General features: G+C 46.2%; 1 protein-coding gene across 1 annotated transcript in view; it reads left to right on the top strand.

Moving 5' to 3' along the window:
• The window catches only part of IKZF1 (IKAROS family zinc finger 1), an 87313-nt gene extending 75580 nt beyond the window's left edge, over nucleotides 1-11733 (top strand). The window contains exons 7-9 of the mRNA XM_069461857.1: nucleotides 28-153; nucleotides 4381-4515; nucleotides 11018-11733. Of these exons, the coding sequence (XP_069317958.1) occupies nucleotides 28-153; nucleotides 4381-4515; nucleotides 11018-11727 (971 nt within the window). The 3' untranslated portion in view covers nucleotides 11728-11733. The remainder of the gene's footprint in view (nucleotides 1-27; nucleotides 154-4380; nucleotides 4516-11017) is intronic.
• The last annotated feature ends 8593 nt before the right edge of the window (nucleotides 11734-20326 follow it).

Below are 20326 nucleotides of genomic sequence, written 5' to 3'. Positions count from 1 at the left end.
TCTTGAACTCAATTGTGTTTCCTGCAGTTGGTAAACCTCACAAATGTGGATATTGTGGCCGAAGCTATAAACAGCGCAGCTCTTTAGAGGAACATAAAGAGCGCTGCCACAACTACTTGGAAAGCATGGGCCTTCCGGGCACGCTGTACCCAGGTAAGCGCGAAGCTCGCTGGAGGCCGGCCTGAGCCGGCTCCCCCAGCGCGGAGAGGAGCAGAGCCGCAGGCCCCCCTCCCGCCACGGCAGTGAGGGCGGGAAGTTTTTGGCCGATGACATCACAGCTCCACTAGGAGCACGTTGTGCTTCCCAACCTTCTAGATCCTCAGATGACCACACAGCCTGATTTTTCGACCCCTCCCTCTTCAAATCTGGAGAAACGCCTAAAATAATAGTGAGCCTTTGAAGTCTTTGGTTTGTTTTTTGGATGCCGGTGGGTTTTTTTCCCCCCCTAAGCCTCAAGTAGTGAGTCTTTGTGCTTAGTGATCAAAATAAAATGTGAAATCTTGTTTTAAAACTGTTTTTTCATGAAGCTGACCAAATCAAAATTTTTAGGCTGTGATTTCAATCATCAGTTCAGACCAAGGGCACAGTATCCACACCTGCGTGGAATGTGAGGCTGGAATTTGTTGGGAGACCCTGGAACTCCATAGGATTGAGGTTGTTGAAAGAGTAGAGGAAGGCTGCTTTTTCTTGTGAGCTGTGATGCTGCCTGTGCGTTGTGTGACGAGGTGGCCCTCAGCTCCGATCCCAGATGCTGTGAAGCGGAAGGTGTAAAGAGAGCACCTGGGAAGGCAGAGTGTACTCAGGGGATGGCAGAGCTGCTATAAAAGATTCCTTCCTAACTTTTTAGGAGATAAGAAATTTATAAATAGATCAAGTGAAGCGGATCTCTTTCACAACACTATTCATTTAGCACTACCATTAGAAAAATCGTCATTGTACTGTGAGGTAGAAATTAAAGTAGTCGTGGAGAATTTATTAAGCCTCACGCAACTTTCTGAGTTTAACAAATAGTTCATAAAGGAAAATGCACCAGAACCCACTCAGATTATTAACAGCAGGTGAGAGCAGGAAAAAAGTATATTCAGCATGAAGGCCTTAAAGTTGATTCAGATTAGTCTTCCCATCGAGAAGCCACATAGCAAGAGCTCTGCGGTCCTCACTGAGCAGCCGGGGACCTGGGGCTGACAGGTGATTTCTCTGGGCCTTAATCTTCTCACCTGTGAAATGGGGACATTCCCTTAAATTATCATCTAGCTTCTTTGAAACTCTCAGGTCTATAATGGAATAGTATTAAGGGTAAGGGGAAGAGGGGAAACTGGATTTTAAAATAATAATAGTAATAATTTAATAGTTATCAATTTGTGCCCAGACCCCAGGGCAGGAGACTGAGGGATGAGAGGATGATAATGTTGTTTTAAAATAAAATGTGAACACTCAGATATTATATTTTTCTGTAAAAAACAAACTAATGGATCTTGGAAGTAAGCTCTCCTAATGATGTAATTTACATATCAATGCTTAATAAGCCATTTTCTGTACTCAACAAATATTAGTTGAGGACTTACAGTCGACAATACCAAGACTTATTGGATACAACAATCTGATATAAGTATGAAATTGAGAAGACAAAACAAACAGAAGAAACAGACAGCATATTGTTTTCTGTCTGTTTCCTTCAACATTTTAGTTACTCAAGAAACCAGCTGTAATCTCACAGCTGGTCGAGAGCTCCTCCCAGGCCAGGAGGAGAAGCAGTGTTCATTTCACCGAGACTTGAGTTCGAGTTTCATCTCTGAGTCTGTGTTTGAATGTGACCCAGGGCTCACCTCTTAAATGTGACTGACAATTCCTGCCTGGCCACCCTCATGGCAGTGCTCTGAGTGCAACCTGTGGGGAATGAACTTGTGTGTGAACAGAAGCCCAGACACAGGCCAGGTGCTTATCTAAACCCGGACATTTAGGTCACTGACATGCTGACACTTTCAACCTAATTATCCTCTATTGGCATCCACATCAATAAACTTATGTGCCAGTACTATGTATTAAATATTACCCTGTAGTGAGAATCAATTTTGCCCTAAAATGTTAATTTATTTCCTTTGGTGGAGAGATTATTTGGACTAGCACAGTGATGACTTCAGGCTCCCATACTCGGGAGGGAAGAAGGCTTCTCTGGGAAGAAGCAGGCATCTGATCTCCGTGTGGTCCCAGACGGAGCCACACAGGCTGGCATTGAATTCTGTTGAATTCTTTCTGCCCGTATTGCATCAAGATGTGCAAAATGATCATAAACACCTTTAGACAGAGACACCGTTGAGATGCCTTTTAATTTGCCTGTGCCAACACGCTTGTAAGGATGCAGCAAGTGCTAGTTTCAGGAGCCAGGAGTGTTGAGGGGATCCATGAAAGGACGTTAACGAAAGCCCACCTGGACTGCATCTGGAGCTGGCCGGGCAGGCAGGGGCTCCGGGGGTGTCGGCCACCTCAGCTGTGCTGTGCAGGTGGTTGGCCTGTGCCGCCTGGGGCATCTCTCCTCTTCTGTCCCTCCACAGCTCCCTCTGAGACAGCCCGTGCTCAGATGGACAGCGGGTAGTCTCTTTTATTCCCAAGCCCCCTTAGGGTGGGCCCACCCACGAGGTAAAAACAAAGCCTAGCTTAGAAGATGTAGGAAAAGATTAATTCTTCTGAATATAATTTTTCTTAGTAAAAGGATTTAGGTTGCCTATTCTTAATATCTTCACAGAAAAAAATAAGCTTCTCTCGAGCCCTAGGTACTCAAGCTGTGTCACAAGCCCTTGGAGGCGCAGGCATCTGAGGGCAGAGCAGCCGGTGATTCGGGAGCTGGGGGCTCATTTGTTCCGTGCTGTGATCCACTCTGGGGGCTGAGGCTCTCGGGAGGCCTTCGCTTTGCAGAGAAGGATGGACGCTTTGGGAAGCTGATACCTAGCTTGATAGATAAAGTATACAATTAGTGGAATTGGGTTTTATAGATTTGTGTTTATCCTGCATATAAATCAAGGTGTGGGCTATATATGTTTGCCCATTTAATAAGAAACACATATGTCCAATGTTAAAATATAAAATATACCAGCAGTAATAACCAACGTGAAGTATGTGTTTTTAAAGTGACATTCATAATAGCAATGAAGACGTAAAACACTTAGAAATCATGTTAGCCAGTAATGTGCAGGACATAATGACAAAAACGATCAAACATTCTGAGGCAAGGAAGCAACCCTGGAAGACTGAAGAAAGAAGTGTGGACACTGTCCATGTGATTTCCCCCAAATCAGGCGCAGATTCAACATAAAATTCTTCTGTAAATCTTACTGGAATTTGGGAACCATATATTGTAAAGTAGTTCTGGATAAAAAATGAGAGAATTGGCAACATTTTAAAAAAGAAGAGTAATATCTAGCACTATATGAAGATGTAGCTGGAATGGATGGAACCTTTGGAAGAACAGACAGACAAATCAATAACAGAGACGGACAAACCTGCCAAGGCCCTGTGATCAATCAGTGTGACACCTGAGGAAGGAGGAAGCACAGGGAAGAAACAATGTTGTAAGAATTGATTAGATAGTCAGAAGGTGATCATTTTACATGTTCAGCTCCTTATAGTTTAGGACAACTTGCAGAGAAATGAAAGAGTTATATTTCAAAAAACCCAACCATAAAAAGTAGAAGTTAATGGGACCATGCAGGATACAAAACTATATCTTCAATTCTGGAAAGAAAGAGATGATATGAAAAAATAGAGACTGACTAGAAATAGCCCATACATCAACATTTAGCTCCTAAATTTCCCATTTTTCTACAATATGCAGGTGTTATTTGATTTCCAGGAGGTTGTTATGTGCTCAGGGATAAGTAGCTCTGGGTTCCTTCCCCACATTGCCAAGATTTGCTGTAGGATCTTAAGAAGCCACATTTTTGCATCTCAGTTTGCTGCGCCAGTTGGTGGAGTCAATGCCTTAGGTCATTTCTAGATGTGACAGTTCTTTGCATCTCAGAGGGCTATTGCTAGGACTGATTGAGGGTAGTGTATTTGTGTCTTTTGAAAAGACCCTTCAAAGGGACACTCGTATAGGACCCCCTTCCAGCTTCTGGCAATGGTGGTGGTGTTTGTTCTTTGGTCTTAGCGGGTGATGTGTGGTTAGCAGGTGTTGGAGGGAGGAGCATTAGCAGGTGGCCAGTCACTGGCATTGCTACGGCCATTCTCTGTCTGGCAGAACTGTTGGGAAGGTTAGAAATGACCTCTACAAAGGGCCTGGCTCTTGTAGGCACTTAACAAATGTCAGATTTAACGCTGGACACAACTGAACCCTTCAAACGTAAAAGTTTCTAAACTGGCCTCTCTAACTGTCTTTGACTTTAGTCATTAAAGAAGAAACTAATCACAGTGAAATGGCAGAAGACCTGTGCAAGATAGGATCAGAGAGATCCCTCGTGCTGGACAGACTAGCAAGTAACGTCGCCAAACGTAAGAGCTCTATGCCTCAGAAATTTCTTGGTAAGAGTTAAACGTTTGCTGTCTCTTAAAAAACAACTATGCGGGTGTTTTAGGCAAAAGTGGAAATTAGTTGAAGGTAGAAAGAAGGAAAAGAAATCTTATTTTTCAAAAAGCAAAAATTGGCAAGTTTACCATTTCTTAAATATCTTAGAATTTTTTCCAATAAGGGTCTTAAAAATAACAAACCTCCTCCCACCAGTTTTTGGTAGATGTGATTTTGCAGCATCTGAGGTCCTCAGTGTGATCTGCCTGTGGACACCGTCCCTCTGGTGTGGCTGGGTCTGCGTGCACAGGGTCGGGGATGGGGGCCCCGCACAGCAGGACACCCCGCACCTGACCAGCCTCTCTGAGCTCATCATGTCCCCCTTATGGGGGACTGTGAAGGGTTAGCGAGAGGAATCGCACAGGGGATGGCCCCTGAGACGTGTCTAGGGAAGACAGGACACAGCGAGTTGCTATTCTGACCATTGAACCCCCACCTGAGCCAGGTACTGTGAGGGATAAAAACCCTTTCCCCCAGGAGCCACTGCCTGGTGTGGACGATAGACAGGCACATCAGCACCTGTCACCCAGGCCAGACACCGTAAGTCAACAAGGATGGCGAGGCAGGTGTCCGAGTGGAATGGTGCTGGGCTCGGGGACAAGCCTGAGGTCAGTATAGAGCTGCTGACTCACTTTGTCACCTTGCTGAGAGGGCTCTGCTTCCACACTTCAGCGTCTCACGGGGTGATTGTGAACATGAATGACCCCAAGGGTGCGGGCACGTTGAGAAACCCTCAGCGTGAGGTTAAGCTCTGTCCAGGAAAGAGGACAGTAAAAGCTCCATGAAGCAGAGACAGACCTTGCAAGAGGGGTAGATTCCGGCACATTATGGGTGTTGGAGGAATGGGGGATTCTAGGCAGGGAGGTAAGAATGAAGAGAAACAGTGATGTGGTCGTGGGAGGCGGAGTCGGGACATGATGAAGGAGCTGGGCGTGTGACCGGCTCAACCCAGGTGCCCACCGGGGAAGCAGGAGCAGTGAAGCCGTTCCCGCAGGCCTGATCACGGGATAAATGGCTTTGGGCTGCCACAGTGAGAGATGGACCCCTCAGTCAGTCGGCAGAAAAGAAGAATTGACATACTTTTGAAATAAACAGCTTGGAAAGTAGAGACAGCAGGTACCAAAACTGGACTGAAGGAGGGAGAGCGGGGAGGCGGCGGCAGCAGGCATGGAAAGGGGGGTGCGTGTGGCAGGGGGTTGGCGAAAGAGGAAGGTTGGGTCAGGGCAGGAGCGGGTGAAGGACACCGTGAGTCACGCTGACGCCAGCAGAGTGTGCGCCCTCCACAGAGAGGATAAAGCCGGGATATGGGGAAGGTAGGGGTCTGCTTTTGATGTGCTGGTTTTCAAGGACCTCCTGGCGTCTGTGGCACGTGGGGATGGCTAGTGAGGCCGGGGGGTCCCAGAGTGGGAGGACAGAGGGAGGCCAAGTTCTTGGGCACCAGCCTCCCTCTTGCAACTTCACATAAGGCTCCATTTTGATCTGTTGATTACAGAGAGACTTGTCACAGGTTAGAGGCTGGCAGGAGCAAGGGACGGAAGGATGCATTTGAATAAAAAGAAAGCCGCTGGCTAGAGACCCCGTGTGGGGAGCTGCGCACATACGTGTGAGCCTTTCCGCCGAGGCAGGGCAGGAGAGCTTGGCGTCCTGCGCAGAGCAGGAGTGGGTCCGTGCTAGGGTAGGCTGTGGGCACGGCCTCCCGGGCAGGCCCCGGGGGATGTGGTGCCGGGGAGATGGGCCCGGGCTGCGGAGAGTTACTGAGCTCGGGAAGCAGGTGAGGAGCCTGCAGAAGGCCGGTGCTTTGGCGAGTGAACAGTTGCAGCCCCCTTTAGCTTTGGGAGACATCAAACCAAGGGAGGAGCTTGTCTGTGAAACGCTGCCGGAGCCACCCCGGGTGAGACCACGATGTGGGCGTTGTCTTGAAAGGCTTCCTTATTAAAAGAAAAGAAAAAAACCAGCAGCACAGTGCTGTGATGGAGCAAAGCCAAGAGAACAGGGAGAAGTTAGACACACGAGGAAGAACGTAGTGGGAACAGGAGGACAAGGGTAGCAGAAGTGCAGCTTGGAGCAAAAGGCTCAGAAGCAACTGCGGAGTCTGTTGGTATTTCCCCACGAGTTGAAGATTGTCAGCTCATTTCGAAAATAGTGCCTCTTCCTGCCCTAAAATACCTACCTTAGCCCCGCTCCGACTTGATGGGATTTCCATCTACCGTGTGTGACTCTCAAGGTGTCCAGCTCTCCACCTCCAAAAGGCAGCTGGATCTCCAATGCCCTTTCCACCTCGGGGACGCGGACTCCGTCCTTCGCGTAACTCAGCCACAGTGTGTAGCCATGCAGCTGTTCTCATACAGCCGGCCCCGCAGTGGCGGAATGGAGAGACCCCCTGGGTCCAGCTGCAGCTGTGACTGACTGGTGGTCTTGAGCACAGCACTGGACTCAGTGTTGCCATCTGTGCAATGGGCCTGTCGCCTGCCTCCTCGGAGCTACTCTGAGGGTCAAGAGGGATGGTGGATGTGACAGTGCCCTCCACAGTAGAAAGCACCTTAAAATGGAAGAGGATATTATTTGCATATTGAATATTACTCAAAGGGGCATATATTTTAGCTTTATTGATACATGAGCTATGATTAATTTTTTTACATTAAACTTCAGCATGAGTGTGAATAAATATTTGTTTTGCTAGCAACATTCCTCACCATTAGGGCCATCAAATATCTCACCCTCTGAGATATCAGATTCAGGTCAACAGGATTCATGAATTCTGTCAGAGAGGTGATAATATTAAATAGCAATGCTAATCGTTGTTTTTGGCCTGGTGATTATGGTGAGAACATTATTAAAATACAGAAAAGCATGAGGAGAAAAATAACGATTACCGATATTCCTGCTACCTATTGTAATTATCCTGGTATATTTTCTTCTTTTGTAAAAAAAAGAAACCCTGTCGTATCATTGACACATAGTTAATATAAAGTATTTTAATGCAAAATTTAATGTTTTCAAATCACCATAAAACCCACCATCCAGAAATAGCCAATATTAAAAGTAGGACAGCATCATTGTAAATATCCTTCTCTATATATGTATGTGAGTGGATAGGTTGATGAACGGGTGGACTGGTGGACAGATATGAAATAAATACTTGCATAAAGATTTTGTCATTTTATACATATCTTAAATTTGGGAGGTGAAAAAGAACCCTAACAAAACTGAAGGACTGGCTGATCTTCCAATAACTATTTTCCCACAGAAAGGAATATTATTTTTTAAAGGATCCTCTAAGATTAAAAATATATATTATGAAAATTATTAAGGACTTTGAATTTTTTTTAATCAACTTGTTTGAATTTAGGCAGTATCAACTGGCTCATGGCTTTGAAAACATGGACATTATTCCAGGTCCTCATGTTCACAGCTATAGTGTTATGTTTACATTGTCTAGCTTCATAATTTTCATATTCTGTTCTATAATCATAATACTCATAGTAGTTCAGCTATTTAGTACTAAATCTCTATTTAAATAGATTCATGGATCAGACCCAGACCCTTCATTATTATTTCTGTTTATTTGGAATAATCTCTTAATTGATTGGACTTTACATTCAAGCAACTTTTTTCAAAATGGTTCTATAGGTGTTCTGTTTCCACCATTGTTTTGTGTTTGAGGACATCAGCCTGTTGCCTTCATACTAGAAGAGCATCTTCACAGTGTATGGTCTTGGATCACTCTTTTTTTTCCAAAACCCCTCTGAGAACTTTTTGGATTTTGCCATGTTGCCTGATGGCATTGCCTGTTGAATGTTGCTATGGAGATGTCTGAGGCCAGTCTGACTTTTTTCTTCTTTAAGATGATTTTCATATTCTCCCAGAATGCCTGAAGGGTTCTTTCTTTAACCTTAAAGTTAAATAACCTAGCTAGGATATGTCTTGGTGTTTTGCATTCTAAATAAAAATTTCCTGCTATTTTAATCTAGATATTCCCTTTTTATCTCTTTATTTCTGGGAAATTCTTTTTTATGTAAATTTATGTTTTGTTCTATCTGTTGTGATTCTGTTCAGGGATACCAGTTGTCCATATGTTGGATAATTTGTCTTCCACATTTGTTAGCATTTCTTTAAGCTTATTTTTCTTTGTCTTTTTTACACTTATTCACTATTGTATTTTTCTTGTATGTCAGTAATTCAATTTTAGTAGTTTCTATTCTATTACTCTCTGTTTCTAATTCATGTATTAATTCTGTAATGATATTACTTTGTCCTTCATTTGAGAGCTGAGATCTTTTTTCCTCTCACTCTACTGTTTTTACATGTCATCTTTGAATATTTTTTAAAATTTGACTTCATGTCGTGAAACATTTATGAGACATTTCCTTTTGTTCCTTGAATTAAGGTCCCCCCCACAACCCAGGATGGGCTTATTGGTCTATGTTTTACTTCCTTTCTTCCCTTGTATTGCTAGAAAATATTTTCATAGTAACCATGACATTTCCTTTCATCTTGCTTGTTCTGCTTGGTCTGATACAGGTTGACTGACATTTCAACATTCTTCCCACTATATCTGAGACTTTTTTTTTTTCCCTGTGACAGCTGTTGAGTTTCTATCGAGTTTTCTAAAGCCTGAAAGAATGCCAAGGATGGGCTTATGGGGAGTTTGGGTGAGGCAGAGGGCAGCCTTTGTTAAAATACTTTTCCTTTGCTCTCTCTCTCCCTTGTTCTGAGGTTTTGTTATGTGGCCTAAACTACCAGCACTGTACCTGGTTGGGGAGTGCTGCCCATTCCTACAGGAAATAGTCTGGGGGCTTTGGGCCATCTTCCTCTTCAGCACAGACCATGAAGGACTCTGCTTCTGACCAAGGGAGCCAGCCTCACTATGTGCTTCTCCACTGTCATCTGGTTCTTGCTAGCAGAGTTTCAGGTGCTCTTTGATCAGGTATCAAAAAGATACCTATAAAATATGTGATTTGTTTCTATATAGACATGAAGATATTAGGGAAAATGATGAGGATGTTGTTGATTCATATCTAAGGTTTCTGGAGGTAAGATGAGCAGCCAAGCTTTGCCCAATATCTCCTGCCAGCATTTTCTGTTTCTTTCCTTGGTCTTGGAGTGTGTGTGTGTGTTGCATTAGGACATATTCCTTCATTTATCTGATTGCTGTTGGTGAATTTTGTAAGTTTTTATTTTTCTCATTTTGGGGGAATATATGGAAGAGAAATACTATGGGTTGTTTCCATATGCCATAGTAATCTGGAATATATGCTGATTTTTTTTCCTACAACCATTTGTTGTTGATACCAAGTTTTGAAAACAACAGATTTCAATGGTTGTGTGGGAAACCACAGAACCATGACTTTAGGAGAGACAGGATGAGGGGGTGGGGAAGCACCATTTTAGGTGGGGCTATAAACACTTTTATATTTAGCAAAATTGGCCACAAAGTCCACTCTCCTCCTCTGCTTGCCAAGGTATGACTTGGGTACAAACCCAAATGGGTTCATTCTCTTCTGGGGTTACCGTAACAAGACATGCAGCACAAAAAAAGCTTGTGTGGTGTCAGTGATGCTATACAATTACTTCTTCTAACCTATAATGAGATGTGAGCTCATCTACTCCTACAAACCAATGATATTATATCATAAGGTTCTAGAGGCCAGGGCCCAGTCACTGCTGGATCCTTAGCAGTAGCTCCTTGTACATCACTAATTATCAGTACTTTTCAAAAACAATAGATGAGTAGCCTACCATTTTCCCCTGTAGCTTCCTTGTTTTGCTTCCTACTTTCTACCATATGTTTCTGTTCTACCAACTATAGAGAATTATTTTTTAAGTCTGAGTATACTTTTTCCGCACATCATGAGTTAGAGCCCATTTACCTTTGTGTTATTTATAAGAAATACATAATTTTATTATAAACGATGTATTTTCATCCTATATTTTAATTGAATTTTATTCTAGACTATTAAAATGATGATTTAATATTACATCACAATACTATTTTAAATACCTATATGGCATATTATTATGAACAATCATATAATTACTGTGTATTTGAGTTACGTAAATGTATGATAAATTAGCCATTTGTTGTAAATTACTTAGAACATTCTATTGAAAATACATCATTTAAAATATTGAATGAACTATAATAGCATAATTAAATTAAAGATAATGTTGAATTCTACCATCCTTAATAAAAGGCACGAGCATTGGTTTTTGGCCATTTAAATGTGTGCTGTTTAAATTGGCGCAATCTTTTGTTCCCCTATTCTTTTTATTTATTTATCCAATCAAATTTCTTTAAGTGCCCACAATGGGTATGTCCCTGGCCAGGGGCCCACCAGACAGACGTGTGGCCTTCCCCTCCTTTGGCGGTGCAGGGTGGCACGGCCCTGCCCGCCCGCTCCCTGGGCGTAGATTAGCTGTTGCTGCCTGGCCTCACTCACTGTCGCCTGCTCCCCACAGGGGACAAGTGCCTGCCGGACATGGCCTATGACAGCAGCGCCAGCTACGAGAAGGAGAACGAGATGATGAAGTCCCACGTGATGGACCAAGCCATCAACAACGCCATCAGCTACCTGGGCGCGGAGTCCCTGCGCCCCCTGGTGCAGACGCCTCCGGGCGGCTCCGAGGTGGTCCCGGTCATCAGCCCCATGTACCAGCTGCACAAGCCCCCCGGCGAGGGCGCCCCGCGGCCCAACCACGCGGCGCAGGACAGCGCCGTGGAGAACCTGCTGCTGCTCTCCAAGGCCAAGTCGGTGCCCTCGGAGCGGGAGGCGTCGCCGAGCAACAGCTGCCAAGACTCCACGGACACCGAAAGCAACAACGAGGAGCAGCGCGGCGGCCTCATCTACCTGACCAACCACATCAACCCGCACGCGCGCAACGGCCTGTCGCTCAAGGACGAGCACCGCGCCTACGAGCTGCTGCGGGCCGCCTCCGAGAGCTCGCAGGACGCCCTCCGCGTGGTGAGCGTGAGCGGCGAGCAGATGAAGGTGTACAAGTGCGAACACTGCAGGGTGCTCTTCCTCGACCACGTCATGTACACCATCCACATGGGCTGCCACGGCTTCCGCGATCCCTTTGAGTGCAACATGTGCGGCTACCACAGCCAGGACCGCTACGAGTTCTCGTCGCACATAACGCGGGGGGAGCACCGCTTCCACATGAGCTAAGGAGGAGCCCGGACCGCCGCCTTCTCGCTCCGGCGCAGCCTGGGCAGGGCTGCACCGGGGAGTGCTGTGTTTTGATTCATAGCTGTTTTTTTGATTTTTTTTTTCTAAGTTGTTTGGGTTTGATTTGCTTTTGAAAACAAGGAGATTTTTATTGTTGCAGGCAGGGAGGCACCGGGAGCACCCAGAACTGCTGTCTCTCCCTAGAACTAGCTGAAATTCCTCACCTGTTGCTTCCTAGAATCCCCTTCTCCAAATAATTAGTCTCAGTGTTCAGAGAATTATATAAAACAGGCCAAAGCCTGGGAAGGAGTGAGCTGGTCCCTGTGCTAAGCATGGGGTTTGCACACCAGGTGTCTTCCCCAGGTCCCCAGAAGCAGCGTGTGGCCCCGGGGTGTTTCTCTGCAGGTGAGCAAACAGGACAGGTGTGTGGCTGCCTGGGAGGTCTGGGTGCAGTAGGGCCAGCAACCTGTGCCAAAGCCACAGCCACAAGGCACATGCATCTAGGGTGGAAAGCCTGCACTTTTTGAAAGAAAATAGTATTTTAAGTCATATTTTGCATAGGAAAATGAGTTGGGAAAACTTGTGTCAGTTGGGCTGCCTGGGCAAAGAGTGGGGGTGTTGGACGCCTCCGCGGTTTCCAGGCTTTGAGGATGTTGCTCAAGTGATGCTGGGCCATCTGAGGCTTGTGGCCAGGTGGGATGAACTCCGTCTTCCTGTGGGCGTATCTGGAGAGCCCTGTTTCCTGCTTTTCATTCCCATGCCTTTAATAGCCTAAAAAGTCTATCACTACATTTTAAACACCAGTCCCCAAATTTGGACTTAATTCTTTTTGAACCATTCAAACAGTAAAATTCCTCAGAAACCAAAGCTTTATTTCAAATTCTACACTCGTCTCTCTGGTTATCTCTTCCTTGCCTGGCTGGTTCTACCTAAGACCTGAAGCCTATTTTCCCACAGAAATCCAATCCCAGCCCTCATTTTAATTACATTCATTTGTTTGTAGCTGCAGGCCTGGATTTCTTAGTGTTAGTAAATTTCTTTCCCTACCCTCCTTGTATATTATTCTTGTTTTACAACCCATAAAATAATGATTTAGAAGGATCATTAATTTTCAGATCAATGATATATGTGAAGCCCAGGGTCTCTGTCACTAATACACAGAACTCACCTGTTGGCAACTAAACTTTCAAACATGCTGAAACTCTTTACCATAAAGAGAGAGCAGCGTGTGTGTCCACACGTAGATAGGATGAGTGGCTCGCACCCTGTATTGCTGAAGGATCTTGGAATTTACAGAGCAATCGACTGACGGATCCAGACCCCACGGAGAGTAAGACCCAGCAGGTCTCCCAGGGAAGGCAGGAGGCGCTGGAGGTGAGAACCCTGCCCCTCTGTGCTAAGGCACGGATGCACTGAGGCCCAAGTCAGGTGTCGGGGGGGTTCTAGTCTCACCCAGGAAGAGTGTCCCTCGAGATTAATCCTATCATTAAGGTCATTATTCCCAACCAAAGAAGAATATACAATTTCAAATATTTATGGTACTTGTCTTTGCCAAAACTGTCCCAAGGTGAACATGAAGAAACAGAGGGGAAATTGTACATAAGCATCTCAGCATTTAATCTAAACCAGGGGTCCTTAGTCTCAGCACTATTGACATTTGAGCTGGATAATTATTTGTTGTGAGGAGACCTTCCTGTGCATTGTAGCGTCGCCAGGGGTGTGCATCCCTGGTGGTGACCCAGTATATGCCAACAGCATCCCCAATTGGCCTTCCGAAATGTCCCCGGGGCTGGGGGATAGGTGAACACTCCTGGTTGGGAACCACTGATCTAAATGAAGTCTAAACCAATCAAAGGTCTGGGAAGCCTTCCAAAAATAAAAGCACTTGAAGAATTTTCTCAGTCAGCAATATTAAGCCTGAATTGTTCTCCTTTGGAATCATAAATTCTATAAATGAATTATTCCTCCTTCAGTCTTCAAAAATATATTTCCTTGTGGACATTTGAGTTTTGTTGAGGGTATGGAATTGACAAAGTTATCATTCTTGAGTCATGGATTTCTTTGCTTACAGAACAGTGTGGCATTTTGAAACTGGAATAAACAACATTGTAATAATTTACCCTCTGCCACACCAGTGCGCTGAGTGAAGGGAGAGAGGGAACCAGGGGCCGTGGACAGCTATCATTCAATATGCAACTGCAGAGAAACATACACCTATCCAAATTAGTATCTTCAAAGATTTAATATCTTAAATCTCTAAGAGCCTCCATTTTCCATTTTCTGGCAAATTTCACCTACCCTGTTCTTTTCCATCCATCCACAGAGACAGTTGGTTGAAGGGAAGTACTTTTCAAGTGGCATCAAACAAAGCTTAACCCAGAACTGTAAATAGTGGCTGCAGGAAATCTTTTCTAAAATGCTTTTCCCTTTCCTCTCACTGCCTTTTATAGCCAATATAAATGTCTATTTGCATATCTTTTGTTGTGGTTTTATATTGTAACACCATTTTTGTTTGAAACTATTGTATTTAAAGTAAGGTTTCATATTATGTCAACAAGTAATTAAATTATGTTTGAAAGGTGGCCATATTATGTACCAAAAGTTGCTGAAGTTTTTCTTCTAGCTGGTAAATGTAGGATTTTGCATGACTTCACACTTTTTGTTCTGTGGTTTGTTCTGTTGTATGATGGTGTGTGTGTCCTGGGTACCGCTGTGTACTGCTGTGTGCGTAGAATCCCTGCATCCTCACTGTATTTAAAACAAATATCAGAGACAGGAGGGTTACCAGTAGCAGGGTGACCTGTTGAGTGCAGCTAGAAATCATTGTTTCTCATTCCCTCCCCTCCCTGTCACCCCAGCCTCCCACAATGTGGCAAGCCTGGACCTCCACTCCTTGCCCCAGGCTCCTGCTGTAATTGTACCTAGATGGTGTGATTGTCCTAATTCCAAGTCACTAAAAATCATTGCATTATCGTTGTGTTATCACCGAAGGGCATGTCCCAGCACCACTTGCTTCAGGTACCAGCATGTCCATTTCAAATTTAGAATCAACCACATAATAAAATCTTAGAATCTTCATTGAGAAAAAGAGCTGCCTGAGATATGGGTTTTTCCCCCTATTTTTGTGCTTTTTCTTCTTGTTTTGTTTTGTTTTGTTTTGACTGCACTGTGACTCTTGTAGCATCCTCTTCTTGCCAAAACAAAAACCAGATGAACTGGACTCCATGCGGACCAGTCATGACACAAATGTATTTCTCCATGCTTCACTTCTTCAGTTCCAGCAATAATGAACAGTCAACTCTATTTAAAATCCAGATCTCTCTCTTTCATTTCAATGTTTTTTACTTTAAAATGAGCCAAAATTAGACTTATTTAAGATGTACAGGCATCAGAAAAAAGAAGCACATATGCTTTTGGTGCAATGGCACTCACTGTGAACACATGTAATCAGATTTTAATATGCAATATTGTTTCCAATACTTTCTAATACACTTTTTTATAATGTTGTGTGTGGTGATTGTTAAGGTCGAATCTGTTTGTACCCAATACAGCTTTAGGTCTTTAACTGCCCTTCTGGCAAGTACATGCACAGGATTGTAAATGAGAAATTGCAGTCATATTTCCATTCTGCCTCTGTGATGATGTTAAATTACTGCTGTTCAGGGGATGTACCACTGGAGGAATGGAGTGTCCTTTTGTACACATTTTGAAATGCTTCTTCTGTAGTCATAGAACAAATAAATGCAACAAATACTCTGTCTGCCCTATCCCACAAAGTCCACACCGGTATAAGAGCAGGACTCTGCTGTAGGCTCCCTCCCAGTTAGTTCCCAGTAGGGAGGAAGAAGAGATGGGCCAGGGGCAGTTGCAATACAAGTTGGAAACATTAAATGCATATAGATATTGTGTCGTTGGCAGAACAACAATTCAGCTCAGCAGACTGCCCACCGCCCACCTGTAACTGCCGAGCTTGGGGATTCCAAGTCCACAGTCGTGAGGGCAAGTGGAGGTGACAGCAACAAAAAATACATTTCCAGCTCTCCACAGCACACCCCAGGAATGCCGTCAGTGGCCCAGGCCCAGCATGGTGGGAGCACAGAGGACAGAGGACAGTGACTACACCTTCAGGAGAGTCACTTTGCAAAGCTGCACTCTACGCCAGGGCCGGGAGGCTCGCGGGCTCGCTGCAGAGCTGCGCTGTTGCAAACCCCTTTGGGGGAGTCCCCAGACCTCGTGTGGGTTCAGATCTAGTAAGGTGGGGGGCTGACTCCACGCGGCCCAACACTGGATCCAAACGAGGTGAAACTCCAGAGAAATGGAGCGCGTTGGGCTTCACGTCGGGCCTGCCATCAGTACCCAAAGGGGACTCCAACAATGTCTTCGCCAAGGCAGCATCTTTGGAAGAAATTTTCAGCCTTTTTAGATCGCCTCACTGAAAAAGCGTGTTGTTTACGTACATATATACATATACATGTGATGAGGCCACCCATTTAAAAATGTGTCCCATCATTTTATAACTACACCTTGTATATTTCTCAGCAATCACAAAGCAAAAGAATAGAGAATATCTACACTTAATTTAAAAATAACCTGGGCTCAAACGAAGGGGGAAAAAGTAATTCAAAAGGACAGGGGGTGACAAGAGGGTGAGGAACTTACCCGGGTGTGTGTGCAGAGCTGTGTGTCACAGCCTCACAGCCCAGCGCCTCAGGCAGCTCAATAAATATGCTCCCAAGTCATCAGTCTCTGGCCAGTGCGTCCTGGAGACCAGCGACACAGTGACATGAGAGAGAATTTCTAAAACTGTTTTAAGAGCCACCAGTAGGACAACAGGCTGCATTTCTTAGTGTTCACTACCTTTTACGTGGTCATGAGAATTACTCTCAGCATGGCCTTTGGATGCTGCAAACCTTTAGTATCCATGGACCTCCTTCTGTCTCCTGAAGAGATGCTGGAAACAGCCTCTTCTCTGTGTTTTGCTTCTGTTCCCGAGCGGTGGTTTAAATTTAAAAGTCCAGCTATATTTGAAATGTTAGTGGGGAATCTGGGAATTGGGAGCCGAAGGTCAGGACCGGGAGCCCGTTTCCAATGGATTCGTCACATCTTCTACCAAAGTAAAACATCTTGGAGGTTTTGTGACTCCTTGGGAAAACTTCACATTCTCATTGAAAGGACATGAATTCTCAAGGAATAAAATCCCTTTGGCTGTTTCGAAAAGTCATGTCTTTTTTTTTTTAATGGCCTGTCAACTCCAGCACAGGGCTAGGCACAGAAGAGACACTCCAGCCATTGAGCAATTGGTGAAAGACTCAGAGGAAGTTTTCAGACAAGTGAATCAGGAATTCCCCATTCTTCCAAAGCCCAGGGCATTGTTCTGAAAACTTCTGGCCTTTTCTCTGCACCACAACCCAGAGCAACAGCCGCTGGCACAAGCTTACCCTGCAGGGGTGAAGCCAGAGATGCTGTTGCCTGCACAGCATCTGTGTTCTCTGCCTTTTCCCAAATTGTGCCCCACAGCTGGCTCTAAGGAAGTCGGAGGAGACTCCCTCTGGCTCCTAGAACACCAACACCACCACCAGCGTCCCAGGCGCACACTGGCTTCTCCCACCATCAAGGAGTCCTGAGCAAGCCCTACTCCAGCCGGGGGCTGCCATGAGACTCCCTCCCCCGGCAGCCTTGCCCAGACGCCAGTGCCTGGGAGATCTCCCATGACTTTGGTTCTCAAATGCAGCTGAGAATCACCTGGGTCATTGTTAAAGATGCAGTTTCCAGAGTCCCCTCCTGACACTCTGGAGCTAGAGGTCTAGACGCAGCCCACCCACCAGCCGTGTGTCCAGCCCTCCACGGCCTGCCGGACAGACTCAGTCCTGCTCCCCCTGTGGCAGGTACAGCCTTGCCTCTCTTCCTGAGTCCAAACCCATTTTTTGAGGGGGGAGGAATAATTAACAGTTTCTTTGTCTCCTGAGTTTGAAACAATCCAGATATAGACAAAAGAATCAGAAAGTGGAAATCCAAAATACTAGCATTGTTACTCACGAAACCTAGATTCCAGGACACAGCTTCAATGTGTGGCCACAGAGTGTTCTAGCACTCGTCCTGCATTAGACAGACTCGCCTGCCTGGCCACAGGCAGAATCTCGGCTCAGGCACCCCCAGAAAAGGCTGAGCCCCACCCCGCAGGGCCAGGGAGAGGGGGCCAGAACACTAATCCTACAGGCAAGAGGTCCCAGTGGAGCAAGAGGTCCTGTGCTCAACTCCTGCACCCGGACTCAGGTCATTCTTCACCTCCCGGGGGCCTACAAGGGGCTTCACTGAAGTCCATCTACATGGAAAACAGGAGATAAGACAGGAGAGCCCCCAGCTGTCCTGGCTTCCCCACCTGGATCTCAGCCTGTCTTCCCCAGTGGAGAACTCAAGCCTGTTCAGCCTGACCTCCGTGGCCTAAGCCTCCGATGAGGGAAGGCCATGCACCAGCTGTCATTGGCTTCCATAGTGACTCACAAGCTGATGAAATCTCAGCCCACAGCCACCTTCAACAGGAGCCTTTAAGGCCGGGCGCGGTGGCTCACGCCTGTAATCCTAGCACTCTGGGAGGCCGAGGCGGGTGGATTGCTCAAGGTCAGGAGTTCGAGACCAGCCTGAGCGAGACCCCGTCTCTACTAAAAATAGAAAGACATTATATGGACAACTAAAAATCTATATAGAAAAAATTAGCCGGGCATAGTGGCGCATGCCTGTAGTCCCAGCTACTCGGGAGGCTGAGGCAGTAGGATCGCTTACGCCGAGGAGTCTGAGGTTGCTGTGAGCTAAGCTGACGCCACGGCACTCACTCTAGCCTGGGCAACAAAGTGAGACTCTGTCTCAACAAAAAAAAAAAAAAAAAAAACAGGAGCCTTTAATGGCCTCCCTGCCTCCCGGATCTCCTTAGTCCAATCCAGCCTTCATGAGGTCTCAAGAGTGATTTTGTTAAAGCAAGGACCTGACCGAGTTACTGATCCTACCCTGCACACAAATCTCTACTGATTTCTTGCTTATTTCAAAACAAAGCATAATTTCCTCAGCCAGGAACACGAGGTGGCCCTTGCCTTAAAAGGCATCCCTCTGGGCATGTCCCAAGCACACGGCATGGTGGTTAAGAACAGGATTCTGGAGCCCATAAGCCTGTGTTTGAATTTCTTCTCTGCAGACTAAGGCTGTGTGACGTTGGACATGCAGCCTAGCCTCTCTGAACCCCAGTTTGCTCCTGGAGGGTTATAATGAGGATTAAATCTCCAGCATCTGTCAAGCACTGAGAACAAGACTGGGCTCAGTGCTGCAGGGGTGGCTGATTGGCTTTTCCTGCCTCACTTAGCATTTTCAGAGGGTCTTCCATTCCCCTTACCTCCTTTCATCTCCACAACAACCAAACAAGGTGGAGACCCCTCCACATCCCACGGCAGCTGTGGTTGGAAAGCAGCAAACCCCTCTACAGCCACTGCCCAGGCTGTGCATGTCCTGCATCAGCCCCAGTCTTCACAGCTGCCTTGGGGAGACGATACACACTCCAGTGAAAGGCGAAGGGGCAGTGCCTGAGGGTCCCTGGGGAGCCGAGGGTCCTTGGGGAGCCCAGAGTCCCACGTTGAGAAGGCGCCAGGCAGAGGCAGAATGGCCTCAGGCTGTTCTCCTGGCTGTCACTCCAGCTGGGCAGGGCTCCTCTGCAGGGGGATGTGGGATTTGATACACACAAAGGATGCAGTTTGACAACGCCATCCCTTTTGAATTCCAGGGAGGGGAGGAAAATCGCACCCATGAAAACCTGCTTTCAGAGCGGCCTTCCCTCGCCTGCCTCCTCAGCCAGCCTCACCCACAAATCGCACGAGTTTCCCAGCACCCCCCAACCCTCTGTGAGGTTCATCCTAGGCAAGGGGTCCCTAGGAGATAATCCAGAGGCATCTCCAGGGCGTATGCCAGGGTGGGCGCAGAGCCAGCCATGGCCACCTCCTGGGGGTCTGGAGAGCTTGGGTCCCCTCTAGCCCTGGAGGGCGCATGAGGAGGGTGGGGCCGAAGAGGGCCAGCCCCTGAGGGGATCAGGAGAAGAAGGCCCGACTCAGAGCTGGAAACGGAAGCGTGGGGGGTCAGGAAAAGAAATGGGAACCAAGCAGAGGCTGGGCCATGCAGAGATGTGGTTGTGCTGCAGACAAGCTAAGCAAGACACAAAGGGACCGCGGAGAGCCCTGCCAAAGATCGAGAAGCCTAAAGATATGTAGTCAAAGATGAGCACAATTACCATCAGTAAATTCAAGCCCAGGACAAGAGCAGGGCCATCACCCCCCAATTAGGGAGTTCCCCGACACACAGTGACACGCTCGACTTCTGACTCCATTCCATTCTCTCTGTCCCCGCTGCATCTTATCCCCGGCTCCTGGTGTTGATGGTGAAGAATTAAGATCATTCATTGGTTTGTTGAATAATTAGAGCTGTAAAAAGTTGAAGATAAAGGAAATCTTTTTTTTTCTTGATAAAAGAGACACTGCTGACATCACATGATAGAAGGGCCCACTCGGTGCCAGGCTGTGTGCTGGGACCAAGGTCCATCGGCATCAAGGTGCTCGGTGCTGTG

The sequence above is a fragment of the Eulemur rufifrons genome, chromosome 29 (genome assembly GCF_041146395.1).
Source record: "Eulemur rufifrons isolate Redbay chromosome 29, OSU_ERuf_1, whole genome shotgun sequence".
NCBI classification, from domain to species: domain Eukaryota; kingdom Metazoa; phylum Chordata; class Mammalia; order Primates; family Lemuridae; genus Eulemur; species Eulemur rufifrons.
This window is presented reverse-complemented; position numbering and strand designations above follow the sequence as displayed.